Source organism: Triticum urartu, chromosome 7, assembly GCF_003073215.2.
Source record: "Triticum urartu cultivar G1812 chromosome 7, Tu2.1, whole genome shotgun sequence".
NCBI lineage: Eukaryota > Viridiplantae > Streptophyta > Magnoliopsida > Poales > Poaceae > Triticum > Triticum urartu.
The window spans coordinates 16,574,472-16,599,924 of NC_053028.1; the positions used below are offsets into that span (position 1 = coordinate 16,574,472).

Consider the following 25,453-nt stretch of genomic DNA (forward strand, 5'->3'; position numbering starts at 1 on the left):
GTTCAGTGCGTAATGCTAAATGGTTTAGAATTGAGGCACCAAAGACGTTTTTGAAACATTGCAGAACATATGAGATGTTCCAAGGACTGAAATTGGGATTTCAGGCTAATGCCCATGTCAAGAGGTATGACACCTATGACAAGTTTCTTAAGCCTGCAAACTAAGGAGAAAAGCTCAATCGTTGAGCATGTGCTCAGATTGTATGAGTACTACAATCGCTTGAATCGAGTGGGAGTTAATCTTCCAGATGAGATAGTGATGGTTCTCCAAAGTCACTGCCACCAAGCTCCTAGAGCTTCATGATGAACTATAACATATCAGGGATAGATATGATGATCCTTGAGCCATTCGCGACACCGCGAAAGTAGAAATCAAATAGGAGCATCAATTGTTGATGGTTAGTAAAACCACTAGTTTCAAGAAGGGCAAGGGCAAGAAAGGGACACTTCATGAAACGGCAAATCAGTTGCTGCTCTAGTGAAGAAACCCAAGGTTGAACCCAAACCCGAGACTAAGTGCTTCTGTAATAAGGGGAACGGTCACTAAAGCAGATCTACCCTAGATACTTGGTAGATGAGAAGGCTGGCAAGGTCAACAAAAGTATAGTTGACATATGTGTTATTGATGTGTACCTTACTAGTACTCCTAGTAGCACATGGGTATTAGATACCGGTTCAGTTGCTAACATTGGTAACTCGAAACAAAAGCTATGGAATAAACGGAGTCTAGCTAAGGGTGAGGTGATGATGTGTGTTGGAAATGTTTCCAAGAATGATATGGTCACCATCGCACGCTCCCTATACCTTCGGGATAAGTATTGAACCCAGATAAATGTTGTTTGCTTTGGTGTTTGCGTTGAGCATAGACATGATTGGATTATGTTTATCGCAATACGGTTATTCATTTAAGGAGAATAATAGTTACTCTGTTTATTTGAATAATACCTTCAATGGTCTTGCACCTAAAATGAATGGTTTATTGAATCTCGATCGTAGTGATACACATGTTCATGCCAAAAGATATAAGATAGTAATGATAGTACCACATATTTGTGGCACTGCAATTTGAGTCATATTGGTATAAAACGCATGAAGAAGCTCCATGTTGATGGATCTCTGGACTCACTCGTTTTTGAAAAGATTGAGACATGCGAACCATGTCTATTGGTATATATGCATGAAGAAACTCCATACTGATGGATCGTTTGGACTCACTTGATTTTGAATCACTTGAGACATGCAAATCGTACCACATGGGCAAGATGACTGAAAGGCCTCGTTTTCAGTAAGATGGAACAAGAAAGCAACTTGTTGGAAGTAATACATTTTGATGTGTGCAGTCCAATGAGTGCTGAGGCACGCAGTGGATATCGTTATGTTCTTACTTCACAGATGATTTGAGTAGATTCTAAGTATATTTACTTAATGAAACACAAGTCTGAATTATTGAAAGGTTCAAGTAATTTCAGAGTGAAGTTGAAGATCATCGTGACAAGAGGATAAAATGTCTATGATATGATCATAGAGATGAATATCTGAGTTACGAGTTTGGCACACAATTAAGACATTGTGGAAATTGTTTCACGACTAATACCGCATGGAACACCATAGTGTGATGGTGTGTCCGAACATCATAGCTGCACCCTATTGGATGTGATGCATACCATGATGTCTCTTATCGAATTACCACTATCGTCTATGGGTTAGGCATTAGAGACAACCACATTCACTTTATATAGGGCACCACGCAATTCTGTTGAGATGACACTGTATGAACTCTGGTTTAGAGAAACCTAAGCTATCGTTTCTTAAAAGTTTGGGGCTACGACGCTTATGTGAAAAAGTTTCAGGCTGATAAGCTCGAACCCAAAGCGGATAAATGCATCTTCATAGAATACCCAAAACAGTTGACTATACCTCCTATTTCAGATCCGGAAGCAAAAGTGATTGTTTCTAGAAACGGGTCCTTTCTCGAGGAAAAGTTTCTCTCGAAAGAATTGAGTGGGAGGATGGTGGAGACTTGATGAGGTTATTGAACTGTCACTTCAACTGGTGTGTAGCAGGGCATAGGGAGTTGTTCCTGTGGCACCTACACCAATTGAAGTGGAAGCTTATGATAGTGATCATGAAACTTCGGATCAAGTCACTACCAAACCCCGTAGGACGACAAGGATGCGTACTACTTCAGAGTGGTACGTAATCCTGTCTTGGAAGTCATGTTGCTAGACAACAATGAACCTACGAGCTATGGAGAAGCGATGGTGGGCCCGGATTCCGACGAATGGCTCGAGGCCATAAAATCCGAGAGAGGATCCATTAAAAAAATAAAGTATAGACTTTGGAAGAAGTACTTGATGGTCGTAAGGCTGTTGGGTGCAGATGGATTTTAAAAGGAAGACGGACAATGATGGCAAGTGTCACCATTAAGAAAGATCGACTTGTCATTAAGATGTTTTCTGACAAGTTCAAGGAGTTGACTACGATGAGACTTTCTCACTCGTAGCGATGCTAAGAGTCTGTTGGAATTATATTAGCAGTTACTGCATTATTTATGAAATCTTGCAAATAGGATGTCAAAACATTGTTTCCTCGACAATTTTCTTGAGGAAAGGTTGTATGTGATACAACCAGAAGGTTTTGTCAATCCTGAAAGATGCTAACAAGTATGCAAAGCTCCAGCAATCCTTCTAAGGACTGGAGTAAGCATCTCGGAGTTGGAATGTACGCTTTGATGAGATGATCAAAGATTTTGGGTTTATACAAAGTTTATGAGAAACTTGTATTTCCAAAGAAGTGAGTGGGAGCACTATATAATTTTTGATGAGTATATGTTGTTAACATATTGTTGATCAGAAATGATGTAGAATTTCTGGAAAGCATACAGGGTTATTTGAAAAGTGTTTCTCAATGGAAAACCTGGATTAAGCTACTTGAACATTGAGCATCAAGATCTATAAGGATAGATCAAAAACGCTTAATAGTACTTTCAAATGAATACATACCGTGACAAGATTTTGAAGGAGTTCAAAATAGATCAGCAAAGAAGGAGTTCTTGGCTGTGTTACAAGGTGTGAGTACTGAGTAAGACTCAAGCCCTGACCATGGCAGAAGAGAGAGAAAGGACGAAGGCCGTCCCCTATGCTTTAGACGTAGGCTCTACGGTATGCTATGCTGTGTACCGCACCTGAAGTGTGCCTTGCCATGAGTCAGTCAAGGGGTACAAGAGTGATCCAAGAATGGATCACATGACAGCGGTCGAACTTATCCTTAGTAACTAGTGGACTAAGGAATTTTCTCGATTATGGAGGTGGTAAAAGAGTTCGTCGTAAAGGGTTACGTCAATGCAAACTTTGACACTAATCCGGATGACTCTAAGTAGTAAACCGGATTCATATAGTAGAGCAGTTACTTGGAATAGCTCCAAGTAGCGTGTGGTAGCTGCATCTACAAGATGACATAGAGATTTGTAAAGCACACGTGGATCTGAAAGGTTCAGACCCGTTGACTAATAACCTCTCTCACAAGCGAGATATGAACAAACCCCATGGGTGTTGCATTCATTACAATCACATAGTGATGTGAACTAGATTATTGACTCTAGTGCCTGTTGGAAATATGCCCTAGAGGCAATAATAAAATGGTTATTATTGTATTTCCTTGTTCATGATAATTGTATATTGTTCATGCTATAATTGTATTAACTGGAAACCGTAATACATGTGTGAATACATAGACCACAACATGTCCCTAGTAAGCCTCTAGTTGACTAGCTCGTTGATCAATAGATGGTTATGGTTTCCTGACCATGAACATTGGATGTCATTGATAACGGGATAACATCATTAGGAGAATGATGTGATGGACAAGACCCAATCCTAAGCATAGCACAAGATCGTGTAGTTCATTTGCTAGAGCTTTTCTAATGTCAAGTATCATTTCCTTAGACCATGAGATTGTGCAACTCCCGGATACCGTAGGAGTGCTTTGGGTGTATCAAACGTCACAATGTAACTGGGTGACTATAAAGGTGCACTACAGGTATCTCCGAAAGTGTCTGTTGGGTTGGCACGAATCGAGACTGGGATTTGTCACTCCGTATGACGGAGAGGTATCTCTGGGCCCACTCGGTAATGCATCATCATAATGAGGTCAATGTGACTAAGCAGTTAGTCACGGGATCATGCGTTACGGAACGAGTAAAGTGACTTGCCGGTAACGAGATTAAACGAGGTATTGGGATACCGACGATCGAATCTCAGGCAAGTAACATACCGATTGACAAAGGGAATTGAATACGGGATTGATCGAATCCCCGACATCGTGGTTCATCCGATGAGATCATCGTGGAACATGTGGGAGCCAATATGGGTATCCAGATCCCGCTATTGGTTATTGGCCGGAGAGGTGTCTCGGTCATGTCTGCATGGTTCCCGAACCCGTAGGGTCTACACACTTAAGGTTCGGTGACGCTAAAGTTGTTATGGGAAATAGTATGTGGTTACCGAAGGTAGTTCGGAGTCCCGGATGAGATCCTGAACGTCACAAGGAGTTTCGGAATGGTCCGGCGGTGAAGATTGATATATTGGACGAAGGGTATTGGAGTCCGGAAGTGTTCTGGGGGGTACCAGGCTATGGCCAGCATGACCGAAAGGTGTTTCAGGAGCCCCGGCAAGTGTTGGAGGGCCTCATGGGCCAAAGGGAAGGGGGCAAACCAGCCCACTAAGGGGTGGTGCGCCCCCACACCCTTTCCCACGTTAACTTGGGGAGGTGGGGCGCCTCTACCTGGCTTGGGAGGCAAGCCTCCACCTGCTTGGCTTGGGGGGCAAGTCTCCCTAGGATTTTCCCTAGGGAGATCCAATCTGCTTGGTGGCCGCCCCCTAGGGGAAACCCTAGGGCGCCTCTCCCTCTCCCCTTGCCCCTATATATAGTGGAGGGGTGGGAGGGCAGCCGCACCCCTTCCCTGGCGCAGCCCCTCCCTCCTCCAACTCTTCCTTCTCCTCCTGAAGCCCTGCAGGAATACCACAAGCTCCACCACCACGCCGTCGTGCTGCCGGAGTTTTCCCTCAACTTCTCCTCTCCCCTTGCTAGATCAAGAAGGAGGAGACGTTCCCGGGCTGTACGTGTGTTGAACGCGGAGGCGCCGTCCGTTCGGCGCTAGATCGGATCTTCCGTGATTTGAATCGCCGCGAGTACGACTCCATCAACCGCGTTCTTGTAACGCTTCCGCTTAGCGATCTTCAAGGGTATGAAGATGCACTCCCTCTCTCTCGTTGCTAGCATATCCTAGATTGACCTTGGTGACACGTAGGAAAATTTTGAATTATTGCTAGCTGGATTTCTTCTCTGAGACCACCCCTGAACTGGTATATCATGCTCTTCTCGTCAGGGACGTCCTGCTTAGCAAAACGGGCAAGCTTCTGAAACAACTTGTTGTAGTCATAGACAGACATAGAGCCTTGCTTCAGGTTGCGGAATTCCTCACGCTTGCTTTCAACCACGCTCTGAGGAATATGATGAGCTTTGAAGTCTTGACGGAATTCATCCCAGGTAATCTCACGGCCTCCTCTGGAATCTTTGTACTGCTGAAACCATTCTGCAGCTTGGTCTTTGAGTTGGAAGGAAGCGAACTTGACAAAGTCCTCAGGCCTGACATTACTGCACTCGAAATGCTTGCACAAGTCCACAAGCCAATCGTCAGCATCAGTTGCCTCAACACAATTGCTGAAGGTCTTTGGCTGGTTAGCAAGGAACTGGTTGAGTGTAGCAAAGCGATTCTGGTTGTTGCCTTGGTTGCCTTGGTTCGCTTGGTTGTGCTCTTGAAGAATTTGCATGATCAACTGCGTGTTTGCATTGGTAGCGGCCATCATAGCTTGCCATACCTCCGGAGGGAGGAGGAGGTGGTGGCGGATCAGGATTCGGAGTCATGCGCGTTGGAGGAGCCATCCTGAAGAGGTTGACATCCATTAGCACATTGACAGATAAAATTGAAGATCAATCAAGTGGGTTGAAATTGCAACATATAGTCTTCACATCCGAACAAAATGAACGAATGCATTCCAATCGAAATGGTCACATATCCATAAATTGAGAAGCCACTTAGAATTTAGGTAGAGGAATAAATCAACAAGGTACGGAGCAAGAACGAATACTCGGTAAGAAATCCCAATGTCAAACCAAATATCCGTGGAAGAAAAGCTAGAGCTACAAGAATTCCCACCTATGAAACTCCTGAACCTTTCCGGTTATGCAATCAGGTGTTGGGGATACAGGGGAAGCATAATATCTCAACCAAATCTAGCAAATCCTACATCCAGCTGTATCCATCCTTCAACACATAACCGAGAAAATCTTCGGAAACCATCTACCTCAACCTTCGAAAAGCATCCGTTATACAAGTTATGGCAATACTCCCGAACTCCCGCCCCAGTACTGGGTGGCGTCGAGGTTATCTCACCAACAACTGCATAAAAGAGATTTTCGATGTCGGCGAACTAAACTCAGGTATTCTAGAACTGCAACGATAAAATTGTGACGACAACACCTCGGAGCTGAACTCCCCGGGACACTGCCACAACCCCTAAATGACAGGAGGCACCAAGAACAATGTTCTCGTTACAAAACCATGGGAATAAAAAGTCAAAACTCTACGTCAGGATGCCTTACCAGAGCGATGAGGAGACTGGGGAGTAAAAAGAATTCCTAAACTCTCCGATATATAATTCCTAATGACTCAAAACATTTTTCTAGACTCAACTCGGCTGCTAGTTCGATCAAGCAATGGGGCTCCTAAGGTCGGGGAAGGCTCTGATTACCAACTTGTAACGCCCTCGATGCGGCTATATCTCCTACGTGTCGAAGCACGACTTAGAGGCATAACCGCATTGAAAGCAATGTCGCAAGTAAGGTAATCTTCACAACAACCCATGTAAATATAATGATAAGGGGAAAGGAACATAGTTGGCTTACACTCGCCACGTCACACAAAGTACATAAATAGCATTACAATCATCCATACAATCATGGTCCGACTATGGTACCAAAATAAAAGATCAATCCAACATGCGACACGGTCCCGATCGCCCCAACTGGGCACCACTACTGATCATCAGGGAAAGACACATAGTAACGGCGTGAGTCTTCGTCGAACTCCCACCTGAGCTCAAGCGCATCATCTGGAACAGAGTCATCGGGCCCTGCATCTAGTTTGGAAGTAATCTGTGAGCCACGGGGACTCAGCAATCTCGCACCCTCGCGATCAAGACTATTTAAGCTTATAGGTAAAGGCAAGGTAATATGTGGAGCTGCAGCAAGCGACTAGCATATATGGTGGCTAACCTGTTCGCAAAAGAGAGCGAGAAGAGAAGGCAAAGCACGAACGAAGAACTAGAGAACAACCTACGGCAAACATTACTCCAACACCGTGTTCACTTCCCGAACTCCGCCGAGAAGAGACCATCACGGTTACACACGCAGTTGATTCATTTTAATTAAGTTAAGGTTCAAGTTATCTACAACCGGACATTAACAAATTCCCATCTGCCCATAACCGCGGGCACAGCTTTCGAAAGTTCAAATCCCTGCAGGGGAGTCCCAACTTAGCCCATGACAAGCTCTCACGGTCAACGAAGGATATTCCTTCTAGCGGGAAGACCTGATCAGACTCGGAATCCCGGTTACAAGACATTTCGACAAGGTAAAACTAAACCACCAACACCGCCTGAATGTGCCGACAAATCCCGATAGGAGCTGCACATATCTCTTTCTCAAGGCACACTCAGATTGTCCAAGGTATGGGTAGGCCAACCCAAAGTTGCCCCTGGTGGCCACCGGCAGCTGATAGGTTGGACCAACACTCAGAGGAGCACTGGCCCAGGGGGGTTTAAATAAGATAACCCTCGGGCTCCGGAAACCCAAGGGAAAAAGAGGCTAGGTGGCAAATGGTAAAACCAAAGTTGGGCATTGCTGGAGGAGTTTTAATCAAGGCGAACTGTCAAGGGGTTCCCATTATTACCCAACCGCGTAAGGAACGCAAAATCCGGGAACATAACACCGATATGACAGAAACTAGGGCGGCAAGAGTGGAACAAAACACTAGGCAAAAGGCCGAGTCTTCCACCCTTTACCAAGTATATAAATGCATTAAGATAACAAGATAATATAATGATATCCCAACAATAAAATAATGTTCCAACAAGGAATGATCTTCAATCTTCACCTGCAACTAGCAACGCTATAAGAGGGGCTGAGCAAAGCGGTAACATAGCCAATCAACGGTTTGCTAGGACGTGGTGGGTTAGAGGTTTCACATGGCAATTTGGGAGGCATGATAAGCAAGTGGTAGGCATCGTAGCATAGGCATAGCAAAAGAGCGAGCATCTAGCAAAGCAAAGATAGAAGTGATTTCGAGGGTATGATCATCTTGCCTGCAAAGTTGTCAGAGTTGACTGGATCCTCGAAAGCAAACTCAACGGGATCCTCGTTAGCGAACTCGTCTCCCAGCTCTACCCAAACAAGACAAACAAACAAAAGGAACACAATCAACCACGTGCAAAGCTCAAACAACATGATGCAAACATGGTATGCTATGCGGGATGCGATATGTGATGCATATGCAAGATTTGACAAGGAATGAATGAACCTGGCCTCAACTTGGAAATCCAAGTGTGCCACTGGAAAGGTGAGGTGATTTCGGTTGAAATCTATATAAGGATCGCCGGAATCGGATGCACGGTTTGAAAATGGCAAGCAAAACAAATATGGCACCGGTCTGCGATAAACAGCAAGTAACCATCTAGATGCAACAAGATAATTATGCTACAACACTCAAACATGGTAACAAAATACATGGCAGGGATCCACTCATGATGCTTGATAAAAGATGAACACTGAGCTACGGCCAATTCATCCACTAACAGGTTCAAACAAGCATGGAAAAAGTGCAATTGGTAAACAGATTTCAGACTTAGTGAAATTAACACTAGTCTGGAATTTCAGATCAGGTAGCACACTTTGGAGCATGAAAACTATATGCTACAGGAACTTATCATAGCACAGTAAAGCATGGCATGAAGCTACTCAAAGAGCTTAACAAAAGTCCCTTAGTGACCTTGAGCCAAAAGGGATCAGAAAATACAATTGCAAGCATGTGAACATGGCAAAAACATAATCAGATCACAGACTTAGTGAAAAACTGGAGCATGCAAATATCTTAGCGAGTAGGCATGTTTATGAGCTCGATGCACTCACTACAGAGCAAGGCATGACAATCTAAGCATACACCCATCAAGAATACACATTATATAAGCTAGACATGGCAAGAACGAAAACATAGCATGCACGGATCAACAACAACATCCTCGACAAAATCGCTAACAAGTAGACAATCTGCCCAGATTCACGAAATAGCAAAAGTAGAGCTCGATTGACTCAAGCTAGGGTGATCCATAAATTCAAACAAAGACATGGATGGATAGAGAACCACAATATTAACAAATCATCCTCAAAAGAGGCACGGATCACTAGGAAACAACATAAACATATGGCATATTGATAAAAGCAGATTAAGGACTTAGAGAAATTCTAAGTCCCTGAAATCAGCATTAACGAATGCACTACTTTGCAAGCTTGTGCTAGTCAGCACACATATCACAAAAATACATGGATAGCACCTCTGTAAAGATGGCAAAGCATATAACAAAACTCATGTAGAGCTCAGGGGCATATCATGCACACATTAAACATGACAAAAATGACAAATAGCTATTTGGTGCAGCAGATCTGACAATTAACTCAAATAGCTCTCTTCCAACAGCATTTCGGGCATCAAGATGAGCTCAAATGAAAATGATGCAATGAGATGAAAAGACGTGCTCTCTGAGACGAACATTTTGATATGCTACACGCCCAAAACGGAGCTACGGATGCAAAGTTACGATGCGATGAACATGGCAATTTAGTTAGGGTTTGAGGGATAAAAGTCAACCCGAGATCTGGATCTGGATCTGAGAGGGTACTATAGCAGCACGTTTCCCGAGGATCAACGGCACCGGAGCTCGAGTTTGCCGGAGTTGGGGAGGTGGCCGAGGCGGCGGTTGGCGGCGGCGGTTGGCGGCGCCGGCCGATGAGGAGGCGAGGCGCGGACGACGAGGAGGCGAGGCCGCCGGCGTGGACGGTGGCCGGGAGGAGGCGCGGCACCCGCGGTCGACGACGCCGGCGATGGCGCGCGGCGGCTCCGGCAGCTGGTGCGGCGGCTCGGGCTCCTGGGGCTGGGCAAGACGGGCGACGACGCGGACGAGCGCCTCGGCCCGGACGGCGAAGGGGAGGGCCGGCCTTGGGCCCTCGCGGGCCTCAGCGGGAGTGGCGGCGATGTGGGGCGCCCGCTGCCACGTGGCGCACCCCGGTAGGTCGGCGGCGGCAGGCGGACAACGTCCGGCCGTCCGGATTTTGTCCGGCGGCTGGAGGAGGAGGGGGGCTAGGGTTTCAACCGTGATTTCGAATGGGGGAGATATTTATAGGCATAGAGAGAGCTAGGAGAGTCCAAATGAGGTGCGGTTTTCGGCCACGCGATCGTGATCGAACGCTCTAGATGATGGAGAGGGTTTTGGTGGGTTTTGGGCCAAATTGGAGGGGTGTTGGGCTGCAACACACACGAGGTCTTCTCGGTCCCTCGGTTAACCGTTGGAGCATCAAACGAAGTCCAAATGGTACGAAACTTGACAAGCGGTCTACCGGTAGTAAACCAAGGCCGCTTGGCAAGTCTTGGTCCAATCCGGCAATGTTTAATCCCCACACACGAAAGAAAGTTAGAAAGGACCACCGGAGGAGATAGGAGCGCCGGAATGCAAAACGGACAATGGGGAAAATGCTCGGATGCATGAGACGAACACGTATGCAAATGCAATGCACATGATGACATGATATGAGATGCATGACAACAACAACAACAACACACGGAGACAAAAACCCGAACCCGAGGAAATAAAATAACTTAGCACCAGAAACGGCAAGAGTTGGATTACATATAAGGTAAATCACATCCGGGGTGTTACAACTCGGTAGGACATCATCATAATGTGCACAATGTGACCAAGGAGTTGATCACGGGATGATGTGTTACGGAACGGGTAGAGAGACTTGCCGGTAACGAGATTGAACAAGGTATCGGGATACCGACGATCGAATCTCGGGCAAGTACAATACCGCTGGACAAAGGGAATTGAATACGGGATTGATTGAATCCTCGACATCGTGGTTCATCCGATGAGATCATCGTGGAACATGTGGGAGCCAACATGGGTATCCAGATCCCGTTGTTGGTTATTGGCCGGAGAGTTGTCTCGGTCATGTCTGCATGGTTCCCGAACCCGTAGGGTCTACACACTTAAGGCTTGATGACGCTAGGGTTATTAGGAAGACTTGTATGTGATTACCGAATGTTGTTCGGAGTCCCGGATGAGATCCCGGACGTCACGAGGAGTTCCGGAATGGTCCGAAGGTAAAGATTTATATATGGAAAGTTGTTGTTCGGGTTCCGGGAAAAGTTCGATTTTTTCCGGTATTGTACCGGGAAGCTTCCGGAAGGTTCCGGAGGATTCCGGAGGGGTCCGGAGGTCCGGGAAATGTTCCACCACGTCCAATACAGCAGCATGGGATGTAGGGGGCGCCCTAACCTTAATGGGCCAAGGGAACCAACCCCCCCACCCCAAGGCCCATGCGCATGGGAGAGGGGAAACCCTAAGGGGGAGGGCCTCCACTTGACTTGGGAGGCACTCCTCCCCCCCCCCTTGGCCGCCGCCCCAACCCTAGATGGGATCTAGGGGGGCCGGCCCCCCTCTCTCCCCACCTATAAATAGTGGAGGGGTGGGAGGGCGGCCACACCCTTGAACCTGGCGCAGCCCCTCCCCTCCAATACCTCTCCTCCTCCGCGTGAGTTTGGCGAAGCCCTGCCGGAGAACTGCCACTCCATCACCACCACGCTGTCGTGCTGCTGTTAGACTATCTTCCTCAACCTCTCCCTCCTCCTTGCTGGATCAAGGCGTGGGAGACGTCTCCGTTCCGTACGTGTGTTGAACGCGGAGGTGCCGTCCGTTCGGCGCTAGGATCATCGGTGATTTGGATCACGACGAGTACGACTCCATCAACCCCGTTCACTTGAACGCTTCCGCTTAGCGATCTACAAGGGTATGTAGATGCACTCTCCTTCCCCTCGTTGCTAGATTACTCCATAGATAGATCTTGGTGATGTGTAGAAAATTTTAAATTTCTGCTACGATCCCCAACAATATTGACGTGATGGTCTCGATTAATGAGGTAGAGATATAGACTGAAAATTTACAGGCTTCTATATGATGACCTAGTTAGATCCAAGAGGAAAAGGAACTGGGAGCTAGTAAGATACATGAGAAGAGAATTTGATAAACAGTGGCTTTGTCCGGAAGATTTTTTTTGAAATATGAGCAATTTACCATATGATTTTATTAATAGAAATAGTAGATAAAACATGACTATCATAGAAGAGATAAAACAAGTCATGCAATCCGACAGAGAGTGTGCAAATAGCATCTGAAGTAGTGAATATGAACAAAACATATCTAGAACAGAAGATAGAGCAAGAAACAGTGGCAAGATCTCAAACAGAAAGAACAAGAAGACATACGGAGCCACGGCAGAAGCATTGGTTTGGGTCGACGTCCTCGCCGACATTGTCGTCGAAGAGGTTGTCGACGTCGGGAGAAGTTATACTTCCTTGTTTGGTTCGTGGGAATTGACATAGGACTAGACAAGTGAAGTTAGGATGAAGGGTTAAGATTGACTCACTAAGATAATTCACTTCCAACTCTCATCCCCCTTTCCTGTTAATAAAACGGTGGGGGTTGGAGTCTCAAGTCCCATGCCTATTCCCTTATGAATCTCCAATCGCTTCAACCAAACAATAGATTTGAAGTCTCGTATACCTTCAATTCCCATTCCCTAGGTCTAATTGGCCCCAACCAAACACGTGGTAGGCGGTAACAATGGTAAATCTTAAAATTTTGAGCGGTAACCAAAACCCTGCTTGCCATGCACGCACTAGTCCCCTCCTAGATGCTAGGATTTGTATATAAGAGTTATCTACTCATCTCTTGCATCACTGGCCGCACAGAATTGGTTGGTCTACGACTGCTCCAATTAGCGATTGATCTACTCGACGATCTAAGCCTCGGCATGCCCGTGTTTCCAGCTGTTGTTGTAGTGTTGTACATGCGCCTCTGGCCGGATATGACCCAACAGGATCACTTGATCAAATTGCCAATTTAATCTACAGGCTGCCAACGTATTAAAGAGATCAACGACGGAGTAGTCAAGCGGAGGTCGAACGTCGGAGTGACAGAGTAGTCAACATAGAAGAGTACATACTTTTCTTCCCATGTTGGGTGCAGAGAGACAGAGCAATGGCGGATGATAACAGTTGGAAGGAGTCAAGCGAGCGTTTCTCAGTTTACAGAAAAAAAAAGAGGTCTGGACCTCTCTTTCAAATGCCACACAAAACCCACGGTATCAGATATACTACAGTTTATAAAACTGAAGTATTACTTGATGCCAAACACGTCAAAGTATTAAGAACCGTGGTTTTTCTCAAAACCACGGTATTCTTGTTCCAAAGTTTGGCAGCACAGTCTTTAAAAAAAGCCGTTAATTGAAAACCACGGTATTCCATTGTTTGGGCAAGGAATACTACGTACAGTTTCTTAGAACAAAGTTTTTTCTCAGTTTTACAGGTGTTTGGTTGTTGCTGCTTTACCACAGCATTGAAGCGGCTGCCGGCTACATGTAGATCTAAGCAGGAGGTATGCATGATTTATCAAGGTGCACCTGTTAATCAGATCGAAAGTAATAGTACAATCGTTTGTGCGTGCATGTGCTTACATCTGGGACAACAACTCGTGTCTGTACGTGCGTCACAGGATCAATCAGCTAGCTGTCTAATCTACCCGAGTGTGCTCCATACATGTCTTTCTTGGTGGTTAGGTTGGTCGCAGGTGCCGATGGCCAGAAGATGGACCCGAGAGACCTATGAAACACAATCTAATCTACTCGAGACTTCTAATAATCAGGAGATGTATTGCAACTCGTTTACCATATAACATATTTTTGTTCAGACATTGGAGGTAGCTAGCGGCTCTCTCCACGACGTTCTCTTGTTCTGTTAAGAAAAAAGAGGTCTGGATGCAACAAAAATATCACAGTTTTAGGGATACTACGATTTATAGAACTTCAATCTTTTTGGACACCAAACACGTCAAAGTATTAAAACCGTGGGTCTCTAGAAAAACTAGAGTATTCTCTGAAAACTTCAATAAAACATTGGTGAGCATCAGCAGCATTCGTAGAGTGTTGGAAAACTACAGTATTTTAAACTATAGGTACTAGATACCACAGTTTTCACATATCAAAGTATTTTGAAGTATTGAGAATAGTTTGACGTGTTTGGTTGGTGCTTCTTTACAACGACGTAAATTAGCTGCATAGCCGTTTCATAGCAGTTGCAACATGGATGTTCTTAGCTGGCCTTGCAAAATGAATGGCCATGCTCGCACAAACAGACCAGGTGGCATGCCTGAGCATCAGTGGCGGCGGGAGCGCAGCAACGCGATACAGAATATTGACCGACACTATGGCTTGGCTGTTGCTTGGCCTAACAGAGGCGCATAGTGACAAGCCGGGTAGGACGGTGAGCGGAGGCACGGGTGACGGTCGGGAGCAGTGCATGTGTGGGCAGCAATGCCTTGTGGACTCGCGATTGCAGCCATCAGCACCACCATGGCTGGCCAGCGTACTAACCAGATACATGCATGGGCGTAGGAGGAGAGAAGGAGGAGTGCAAGCGGAAGTAAGAAGGACATCATTTTTTTCCATTGCTTTCTCTTGGCTTGTCCATGGTCGACGATGTCAAACAGAGTGCGGGAGCGGCAACGACGGCTTGCAGCGAGGAAGGTGACGAACAGATTCGTTTTTTTCGCCAGCTCTGTTTTTAAAAAAGAGGTCGGAGGTTCTTTTTTTCATACAGAGGAAATACTTTGGTTTTGACAATACCGCAGTTATAAATACCATAGTTTTTTGAGTTGCCAAACAGGTCACAGTAATTAAAACTGTAGTAATTGAGAAAATTGTAGCATTCCTATAATACTTAGAAAAAACTGAGCTATCAAACGGGGCCTAATAATGTTCAAGGTGCAGCTTATACACTTATAACTAATAAATACTAAAAAGATCCACGTATGGTAGCTACGAACCCATACGTGTTATTATTACAGCATTCATTCATCTGTCACCGAAGCGAAGTACTCGACTAGTGTTTGCATTACCCTGTCAAGAATCCTCGGCGCCTCCTCCGCCACCCGTGGGTTCTTCTTCTCATAATCGCCCGGCCGCTGCCGCCGCTCCCCACCGCCGGCACCGTCCTCGGAGTCATCATCCTCGTAGGCTCGCACACGTCGGCGGCCAGCACCGTCCTCGGAGTCACCATCCTCGTGGGCTTGTACTCGTTGGCGTCGGCGTACTTGCGGCGGCATTCATCCTTGAGCTCCTTGGGGGGCGGAGGGCGGCGTAGTGGTCATCGGCCTCCTTCTGCATGATGTCCACGTTAACGCGTCGGCATATGTGACATTGGGGTCCGCCGTCAGCTCGGCCACGCGTTTGTACCGGGCGATCTTGCGACGATGCGCCTCGTCGCCGGGGCCGGGCGGCGCGGCTGCCATTAGACCAGGGGGTTGGTTGCTGGGAGTTGGCGGCGGCGGCGGCGGCATGGCGTCTAGGTTTTGGATCGACTGTTGTTTGCCCTGTTCCCTCGGTGCGTGGAGTTAGAGTTATCGATCGGCACGGGGAGGACGAGCCGCGTTGACTTATTGAACATAGGCATAGCGAAGAGGAGTTTCCGAGGGTGCTGTAAACTTATTGAAGTCGTCTTTGGAGCAAGCCTTCGTCAAGCCGTGTACCAAGCGAAAGCATAGCGAAGATGGCGCCCTTGGGCGTCATTACCCCTTCGTTGAGGCGTCACAGCGGTACCTGATCCTTGTCGTGCACGTGAGTTATTGTGTCCTTGATGGCGGGGCTGCTGCGGGGTTTTGTAGCGGCTCATGCCGACGTCGTCGTACTACCATCTGTTTCCAATAGGACTGGTCATGTGTTGTCGGGTTCCTTCCTCATCCATCAACCCCTTCTAATGAACCCCACTGCCATGTGCAATGTACTCCGTCGCCAACAGTTTTGGTTCACTCCACGTATTCCTCAGTTCCAACTGGTTCCTACTGTTCACTTGGCGCTTTTGGTGGAGGGGATATTAGGCTGGTCGTAATGGGAGTATCATAGGTAGTATCATGCATGCTAACTAGACAAATTTAATGAGGTGGCATGAAATTAAATGAAGAAAGAGAAGGTTGAGTATCATATCATGATACCATATCATATTAAATGTTGTGCTACTATGTGTCATGCATGCTAATAAATGAAGTCATCTATGATACTAACTTATGATACTATGCACTACAAATGTAGTATCATACCCTAGTATTATATGCATAATACTAGTATATCATACTTACCATTACAACCAGCCTTAGTCTGGGCACAAGGTTTTAGGTCCTTGATTTGACTAGCGAAATACTCCTACATGTGTTGTAGCCAAAGACCTAAATTTCTGTGTCTGACAGTGACTTGTATTCAGAGGAGTAAGTAACCAAGTCTCACAGAAGAAAGTAAGCAAGTGGAGAGAGGCGATAGTGATCTAAACGCTCTTATATTAATTTGTACAGTGGAGTTTTATGAGAGGTTTTTTCATCTCCTCAAGCTGTAACGCTTGATGTAATCTGTTATATGAATCAACACGAAGGTATCCCTGCCAGGACAGGCAACACGCTTCAATCTCTCGCTCCCAAATCTTCAACACAACTTACTAATAAAGATTAAATATATCTACGTACGTACGGTGGCTACGAACCCGTATTATTATTACAGCATTCATCTGTCAACGAAACCAAGTACGTACGTACTGTACTGTACTGTACTACTAAAAGCAGAATACATCGCAACCTACAGAGAAGAATCCTTGGGCGCTTCCCGATTCCGTGAGCAAGCGGAAAACGTCTCTCGCTTCTGGCGGCTGCAACCCTAGCCGCCGTCAGGAGAGTCCAATCTTCCAACGCCGTTCTCTGGCGACTCTCCTCCGTCAGCGATTTTAGATCCACGCGTATAGATCGTTTTTACTCTTTTGTAGTCTACTTCCTCCGTTCCGAATTACTTGTCGTAGGTATGGATGTATCTAGATGTATTTTAGTTCTAGATACATCCATTTCTGTGACAAGTAATTTGAAACGGAGGGAGTAGATTTTTAGATTGTTCATTGTCTTGGCTTCGGCGATGACGATGACAGCGCTGAATAAAGATTCTTCGGATCCTTCACTGACAAGGCCATCGGTCCTATGATTGGGGATGAATTTAGAAACCAGATTGTTCAAGTAAGGATGGCGTGGCGGCGGCGGCATCATCGTGGTGAACATGTGTCCTCGGACTCCGTCGTTGAGACGGCATTTGCTCCAGCGTCGGCGTGGAGCTTGGGAGTTAGCCCAGGAGCGGATGTAGATTGTGGTTTGCATCGACGACATCTGGAAGACAGAACATGTGCTGGGTTTGTGATTCGTGGATGGCAGGCATGGTTTCCTTTTTCGGCGTCTTAGTCGTGGTGGGGTGCTAGATCTGGAGTTCGATGGCGTGTGCGGGGTGTTGTCCCGGTCTGATTCGTTCAACGACAAGGGTTTCATTTTTGATGAGCCACCTTGGAGGTCCGCAAAGCTGCATATCAGCGGTGGAGCCGCGTCGAGCTCGAGTGAGGAGGTGATCCGTCATTCTTTTCTTCGATGGCTGCTATGATGGTGTCGGAGGCAGGTGACGGGTGTTGATGTCAAACTCAGAGATATTCTGTTATTTTTTCAGTTTTGTCATGTCAATTCTTGCGTGACTTGTACTTTAATCTTTATGATATATGAATGAGATACGTATTACCATGAAAGAAAAAGAATCCTTGGCGCCTCCTCCTCCAGCCGCGGCTTCTCCGCCTTCTCGTCGTCGTCGCCCGCCGCCAGCCTCCGACTCCTCGTCCTCCTCGGAGACATCATCACCGTACTCGTTACTCGTCGAAGGAATCCTCAACGCCGTCGCACCTGGCCCGTGACTCCGCCACGCGGGCGGCATCGTAGTCCGCAATCTCCTTTCACAGGACCTCGAGCGCTTGGGTCGTCGGGACCTCCGCGTCCGCCCGTAGCTCACGCAAGCGCTTGCGGAACTTGTCCATGCCGGATGATACGATGACGGCGGGGTCCATTTCGTGGGGGCCTGCAGGCGGCGTTGGTTGCTGGGAAAGAAAGTGTGGAGGTGAGCGGCGGCGGCAGGCGGCGTGGGGCTGCGCGCGCGCCTACGGTTTCGAATGTTGTTCGCCCTCCGCTCTCTCAGTACGTGGGGCTTTGTTATCTTTGCCGGGCTCGCGCTATTCTTTTTTTTTTTTGCGGCAACTACTGTTTCGTTTGTGACTGGGTCGTTGCTCAAAAAAAGAGAGAGTATACGACTGGGTCAAGACTTGGACTGAAGAATTGAACATTTTTAATGTTGTGAACTGAAAGAAGGATAACACTTCACCTTCGGTGCCATCTCCTACCTCGCCCATCCGTCTGATCCGCATCCAACGGAGACTTAGCTCGCCCATCCATCTAATAAGGGCATATACAATGATTGATAAGACAGTCTTATCTTACACCCATCATGCAATTAAGATATATGACAATAAAACATAACGTATAATGGGTTATATCTTAGTCTTATCAATGTTTCTAAATTTGTGGTGAGACAAACTGTGCTAAGAGATCATCTCTTGACTAAGATAAGACAAAACTCTTTTTCTATTTCTCTCTCCTCCACATCAGCAATGATAAGGCTAAGATATACCTATTGTACATGCCCTTACTGCTTGCTTCGTCAAGGAGCTACAGCTCACCGCTATCGTCCGCCCCCCAATCCAACGGCTCGCGATGCCCTGCCTGACCGCCCCCGCCTGTCACCATTTGAATCGCGAATGAAGAGTATCATAGCTTCCTTTTGCTTTTCAGTGCGCTTCTATTTGCCTTTTACCTAATAATGTAAGGCTAGAAGAAGCCTTAGGATCTGGGAGGAGAGACCATTATTATCTCAAGAATACATGGGTAAAAACCCTAAACGTCATTATCTTACCTCAAAATTTAGCAATTCGGTTTGGAGGACTAGCAGCTGGTCTGGCGATGGAGAAGGATTGAAGCTAGATGGCAGAGGGTGCTCCCGGGTTATCTTAGTTCCCAGTAACACAAATAGTAAAACGTTGTAGGGACTGGCTGTTTCTTTGATGAAAATCAAAGAACCAGAGTGTTCAACACAACACTAACGTAGTGCCAATAGCAACTCTGAAACGAAACACAGAACCGAGACGTGAAATGGCGTACATTCCTGCGCGTAAAACAAGAGCCGTATGCTGTTCCAATTACATCAAGAAATTTCCGCTAAATGTTTCTCTGCTTATTTCGCCTTTCTGGCGGCACATCACATTGCATTTTTCTTATCTCAAAACTACCATCATCATCATCATCAATCTCTCAAAACTTGGTTCATGCTACCAAAAATTAAACCACGTCCTCCGGAGAAACTCAGCCGTGTTGCTCATCAGTATCCAAAGCCTGGTCCATCATCAAAGCAAGCACGGATCAGCAACATGCTTCGTACAAGCAGTGTAACGTTTGTTCACATGCTAAAAAGGTTTGAAGCTTACCGGAGTTATCCATGGGGTTGGCGAGGGGCGCGGCCTCGGGCTCCTTGATCTCAACGACCACCACGTCCGACGTCAGGAAGGTCTTGGCCACCGACGCGGCATGCTCCAGGCAACATCTCACCACCTGCATCAATTATGCAGAGTTCATCGTCAGGAACAGAAAATGAGGATCATCTTCCATCTGTAGTTTTTTTTTTCAGCAGACAATACTGGGGGAAGAGAGGAACCATATAGCATTATCATGGTCTTTATTTCAACCATAGTTGCTTCCTTTTTCCCTCTCCCTTTATCTTTTCGCAGCTCCCCAGGTTCTTCTGGCTTTTTAATTTTTTTGCAATTGTACAAGATTAAAGCTAATATAGATTAGCTTTCATTATCCACATCGTTTCCTTTTGTCTTTCTTGGACTAGACTCTACAAGCTTACATCTGGACACTTTATTCCAAAGTAGTAACACTAAATCTCCCAAAAGAAAAAGGGTGGTTTTGCCCAGTTAAAAAAGCAAGATGCAACCCAACTATCAAGACTGCACTCTATCCATTTCAGAATGGTGCAAAGGATGACTGTGGGGGCGCCCGTAGGGCTACATACCTTAGTGGGGTCGATGATACCAGCAGCCATCAAGTCCTCGTACTGCCCAGTGGCAGCGTTGTAGCCGAACTTGAAGTTGTCGTTAGAAAGAACCTGGTACAGCAGCATTTTTCATGTTAGTAGGATACATGCAGGAAAATAACAACATTTATTTTTAGTAAACAAACTCTAACCTTCTCGGTAACAACACTGCCATTGACACCAGCATTCTTGGCGATCAATTTGAGTGGGTAGCACAGCGCCCTCCTCACTATCTCTGCTCCGACCTAGTAGAAAAGTTGGCATTACAGCATGTCAAACTTGAATGCTCAATGATTCAACATGATTGTTTGTGACCCACTTGCACCGGACTGCATTGTGTGCAAGTATTAGAAGCCTTGAGGAATTTCATTTGGTTTTTACCTTCTGCTCGTCGTTATCGAGGGTGTCCTTGATGGCATCAACCTTAGCAGCCAGCCTCAAAAGAGTGCACCCTCCACCAACAACAATACCTTCCTCAACAGCAGCCTGCGAAAAATAAGAAGCAATTCAGAATGCTGAAAGAATAATAAATAAACTAATGGGCTTAACTCTGCTTCTTTGATAAGCAGATACAAAGCTGACAGCTAAAATTATTTAAGGACACAACATTGTTTGACTTACCTTGGTTGCGTTTAGAGCATCCTCAACTCTCAACTTCTTCTCCTTAAGTTCAGTTTCTGTTTGTGCTCCCACCTACCAAGTCACAAGCCATGGGTTACTACAGTTAACATGCCATCCTTCCTTCCAACGGGGAATCAAGCAAAAGAGCAGCATGCCAAAAATAATAGTGTCCTCCATTAATACCTGAATAACAGCAACACCACCGGCGAGCTTTGCAATCCTCTCATTGAGTTTTTCCTTCTCGTAGTCTTGCTCTGCTGCCTGTGAGTCAGCAATAACCACTTAGAATCAGACTTAAGACTACAATGCTTTTTAAGTCTGGGATAAACAGAACAGCCACACACAGAGCTCAAACAAAGAAATTTATAACATGCGCCCAGGATGAAGCATGTAAACCAACCAAACTACTCCCTCCGTCCCATAATGTAAGACGCTTTTTGACACTAGTCTGGTATCAAAAAACGTCTTACATTATGGGACAGAGGGAGTACATTCTAATATGAAGAAATTTCCAATCTGCACACAGTACCAGGCATGATGAAATGGAGCCTTCTAGAACTCAGAAAATGACATACCTCAATGAGATTTTTGATCTGTGCAACCCTCTTAGTCACTTCTTCCTGGGTGCTGCCATCACCAACAATTGTTGTGGACTCCTTTGTAAGGACAACCTTTGCAGCCGTTCCTAGAACTGTGTTATCTGCCTTGTCAAGTGTGAGTCCAACCTCGTCTCTGATTACAGTTCCTGCGAAAAAATGCACGTCATGAACAAGAAGCATTGGTGATCATGGAAACATTCATTTGAGATGTATTTTCGCCTCACCTCCGGTGAGGATGGCAATGTCGTCCAGGTACTGGGTCTTGCGCTCTCCAAAACCAGGGGCTTTGATAGCGCAAATTTTCAAAGAACCTCTGAGCTTGTTGACAACAAGGGTTGCAAGAGCCTCCTGCTCAATATCCTCAGCAATGATCAGGATTGGGTATTGACCCCTGATGGCTTCCTCCAGAACATTGATAAGATCCCGTGCATTGGTGATTTTCTTGTCAACCAAAAGCAGCTGAAGAAAGAAGATCAGAACACATTAATAATCTGAAACTGAACCATAAAGACAGTAAGCAGTAGCAAAAACAAACTGATAGATGCTCAGATTACAGCTTACCTTGCAGTTCTCGTACTCGGTGGTCATTTTCTCGCTGTCAGTGACGAAATAAGGAGAGATATAACCACGCTCAAACTGCATTCCCTCCACAACATAAAGATTGTTCTCGGAACTCCTCCCCTCTTCAAGGGTAACCACTCCCTTCCGTCCGACCTTGCTCATAGCCTCTGCTATCATGTTACCGATTTCGTAGTTGTTGCCAGCACTGACCGCAGCAACATCGGCAAGCTCACTGTCTTCAACCTGCAGCAAGAACATGCATTTGTAAATAGAACTAATAGGCATATTACATATACCAGCCATTTCACTCAAGTTGGGCATCAGTTAAATACAATTAAGGGCCAGATTGCCAAAACTAGGAACACTTTGACAGCATAATAGCCTAATGATTAGTTTTACCTCCTTTGACATCTTCTTAAGTTCAAGGACTAGTGCTTTCGCTGTTTTCTCAATACCACGAGTAATTTGAACAGGGTTAGCACCAGCTGCAATAACCTGAATAGTAACAGACACATTTTTAGGTTTTACAGAACAGTAACACCACACACAAATCACATGTAACAATAAATTTCTTCTAGTGGCATACCTTAACACCCTCAGCAATGAGCCCCTGAGCAAGAACGACAGAAGTAGTTGTCCCGTCTCCAGCTAAATCGTTGGTCTTCGCTGCAGCTTGCCTAACCAACTTAGCTCCAATATTTTCAACAGGATCCTCCAGCTCAACCTGCAGTGCAACAATTGTTACTTGAATATTCAGCTGGGGCATTAAACTAAAATCATGAGCATGCTCGTATTGCCAGAAAGTAATTACACTAGATCCATGTATATACGAATACAACATGCAAACTCATGTGCTTTGAGTGACAAAAAATATGTGCATGATTACTAAAAGCAATCTTCTCAGTACTAGAAGTGTAGCAGAAAAACTGGCCGATTGACTCATCACATGGTAATATGCAACATACCTCTCTTGCAACTGTAACACCATCATTGACAATCTTAGGGGAGCCGTACTTGCTCTCCAAAACAACATTCCTTCCCTTTGGTCCCAAGGTAACTCCAACAAGATCTGCAAGCTTGTTGACTCCAACCTACGATATGGAAACAACTACTCAGTGTTTGTTGAAGACTCACCAGGCACCTTCACGTAGTGAGAAAACAAAATATTATGTATAAGATATGTGAAGCTCACCTGGAGCTTCTTGGTGGCTGAGCCATCCTTGTTGAAGTAGAGCTCCTTGGCGGCTTTTACCCTGAAGTTGCATTTCCTCTGAAGGCGCACATGTCGTGGCCTGTCGGCAAGGGAGATAGATGACAGTGAAAATGGCTTCTTGTCTGATACAATGCCAGATGGAGCTGCCATGAGCCCAACGGTAGAAGTGGCACCAAATGGTGAAGCCATGTTTTCCTGTGAAGCAATGATAATATCAGAATGACAGAACAATATATATACTACAACATATACAAATCTATGAATATGGAGATCTTGTAATCACAAGGACACACAAGCAAGCTTCACTCCAGATAAAGGCAGTGGAGGCAAAGGCACTAAATCAAAATAGACACCTTATTTGTTTGTGTCCTACAGATGTACACCGAAACAAGAATGTGAATTAGCAAGGTGTTCCATGTATTGGTTGAAAACAGAATTTTATTAGTGTCCTCAAATTATGCAGAAACAGCAGTTGACCACTCTACTACTCTGTGTTCTAGAAACAACAAGTACGGCCAACCAATGACAACAATATTGGGGATTTAAAATTAGCTAGTCAGTGTGCAAGCAAACTGCAATTCTCATCGCAAAATTGAACGGCAGATGTAGCTCCTGCTCTGGCCACCCGAATAAGAGCACCACAAAACCCAAACAGGCACACGGCCGACAGAGCGCGAGCCCTGAACCGCCTGCAGAGCACACACCCCATAGAGAAGCAATTCGCAGCGGCTACACCACTTCCCAATGGCACACCGTAACACCGTTCTGCGCCAATGTACCCTTCACAGCGGGCTATGCATGAAGCCGGAGGCCCAGCGAGCCTCCCGAGCGCCGACAGCCCGCGGCATCTGGGAGGAATTGCTCTAATCCCACTGCCAGCAAACATCAGTACCTGGCTAAGGCATAAAACATCCCAGACCCAAGACCGCACGCCCGCCGAATTGGCCGGCAAAACCTACCGGAAACCCCTCCCCGCGCCCTAATTCACACGGAGACCTGTGCCAAAACACGGCGCGACCTGCCCATCTAATCCTCGGACCGCCACGCCCGAACGCGACGGCCCGGCGGCTGAATTCAGCGGGCGAGGAGCCGGGAGGGGAGAAGGGAAGGGGATAGGGGTGGGGGCGGTAGCTTACCTTGGCGGACCGGCGGAGGAGCTAGGCGGGCGGAGAGGATAAGGCTGCGGCCTCGGGAGGGCAGGGGCGCTGCGGGTGCGGGTGAGGGGTTTGCTTTGGGTTGGGGGGAGGTGGAGGAAGGGGATGAGGTAGCTCTTAAATACACGCCAGGGTTTTACAGAGGGGATTGGTTGGTGGCGTCTTCCGCTCCCACCCTTGCGTAAGTGCGTATTTCCGGTGACAGTAATAACATTTGTACAGGGACCCTTTCGTTATTAGCAGGATACAAATCTCGGTCTCTGTGCTAAGACCCCAAACTGACCCGGGCGACGGCTAGGCGGTGTCCGGTCATAAAAACCCGACCAAGTCGGGCTCCTCAAACCGACCGCGCACGTTCGGGCTGACCGGCCCTCCTCAAACCCAGACCAAATCTAGGGCGAGTTTGTGGAGGTCTGGACGCGTCAGCTCGGCGCACCATGGCCCGCACAGACCCCACTCCATCTCCACTTAAAATCCCCATCTGGAGCAAAACCTAACTTCATTTCATTCTCTGCTTCGCTCTCCATCGCTTCTCCTCCACTGCTCGCCCCTCTCCTCCTCTTCGGCCCATCCCGCGCCACGCATACCTCCACAAGGGCATCGGTGGATGCTTTTACTCCTGTCGCCGGTGTCGTGGCCTCGGACACCCTAAATGGAGGCATGTGCCGCCCACCACGAGAGGCAACGGGCTAGGGAAAGGGCGGCGGAGGCGATCACATAGTCTTCCCGCAGTCAACGCGGACCACTGGCGGCGCTCGATGAGGATGAGCAGCTCTTCGCGGTTGTCTACCCCCGCTCGCTGAAGACGGCAGAGATGGATGCCCTCCGGCTCCGTCAGAAGATCGCCAAGGCGCTTCGGCTCGGTATCGAGTA

The 25,453-nt window shown here is 46.6% G+C and overlaps 1 protein-coding gene across 1 annotated transcript; it reads right to left on the reverse strand.

Moving 5' to 3' along the window:
• Nucleotides 1-19,480: 19,480 nt before the first annotated feature.
• Nucleotides 19,481-24,691, reverse strand: LOC125519691 (ruBisCO large subunit-binding protein subunit beta, chloroplastic). The gene is made up of 15 exons (XM_048684422.1): nucleotides 24,563-24,691; nucleotides 23,406-23,621; nucleotides 23,179-23,304; nucleotides 22,800-22,937; nucleotides 22,613-22,708; nucleotides 22,214-22,456; nucleotides 21,877-22,111; nucleotides 21,629-21,798; nucleotides 21,237-21,314; nucleotides 21,054-21,125; nucleotides 20,814-20,918; nucleotides 20,585-20,677; nucleotides 20,412-20,504; nucleotides 19,822-19,945; nucleotides 19,481-19,729 (listed from the first exon to the last, which is right to left on the reverse strand). Exons 2-15 carry the CDS (start codon nucleotides 23,613-23,615, stop codon nucleotides 19,716-19,718), a joined length of 1,797 nt encoding a protein of 598 aa, XP_048540379.1. The 5' UTR covers nucleotides 23,616-23,621; nucleotides 24,563-24,691; the 3' UTR covers nucleotides 19,481-19,715.
• Between the last annotated feature and the right edge of the window lie 762 nt (nucleotides 24,692-25,453).

What these genes read in the sequence shown, in the direction of transcription:
- LOC125519691 (XM_048684422.1), bottom strand. Translation starts at nt 23,615, where the DNA reads ATGGCTTCACCATTTGGTGCCACTTCTACCGTTGGGCTCATGGCAGCT. An exon ending in TCATTGCTGAGGGTGTTAAG is followed by an intron (nt 22,709 to 22,799) that starts GTATGCCACTAG and finishes GTTACTATTCAG; the next exon opens with GTTATTGCAGCTGGTGCTAA. An exon ending in GCAGTGTTGTTACCGAGAAG is followed by an intron (nt 20,505 to 20,584) that starts GTTAGAGTTTGT and finishes CTGCTGTACCAG; the next exon opens with GTTCTTTCTAACGACAACTT.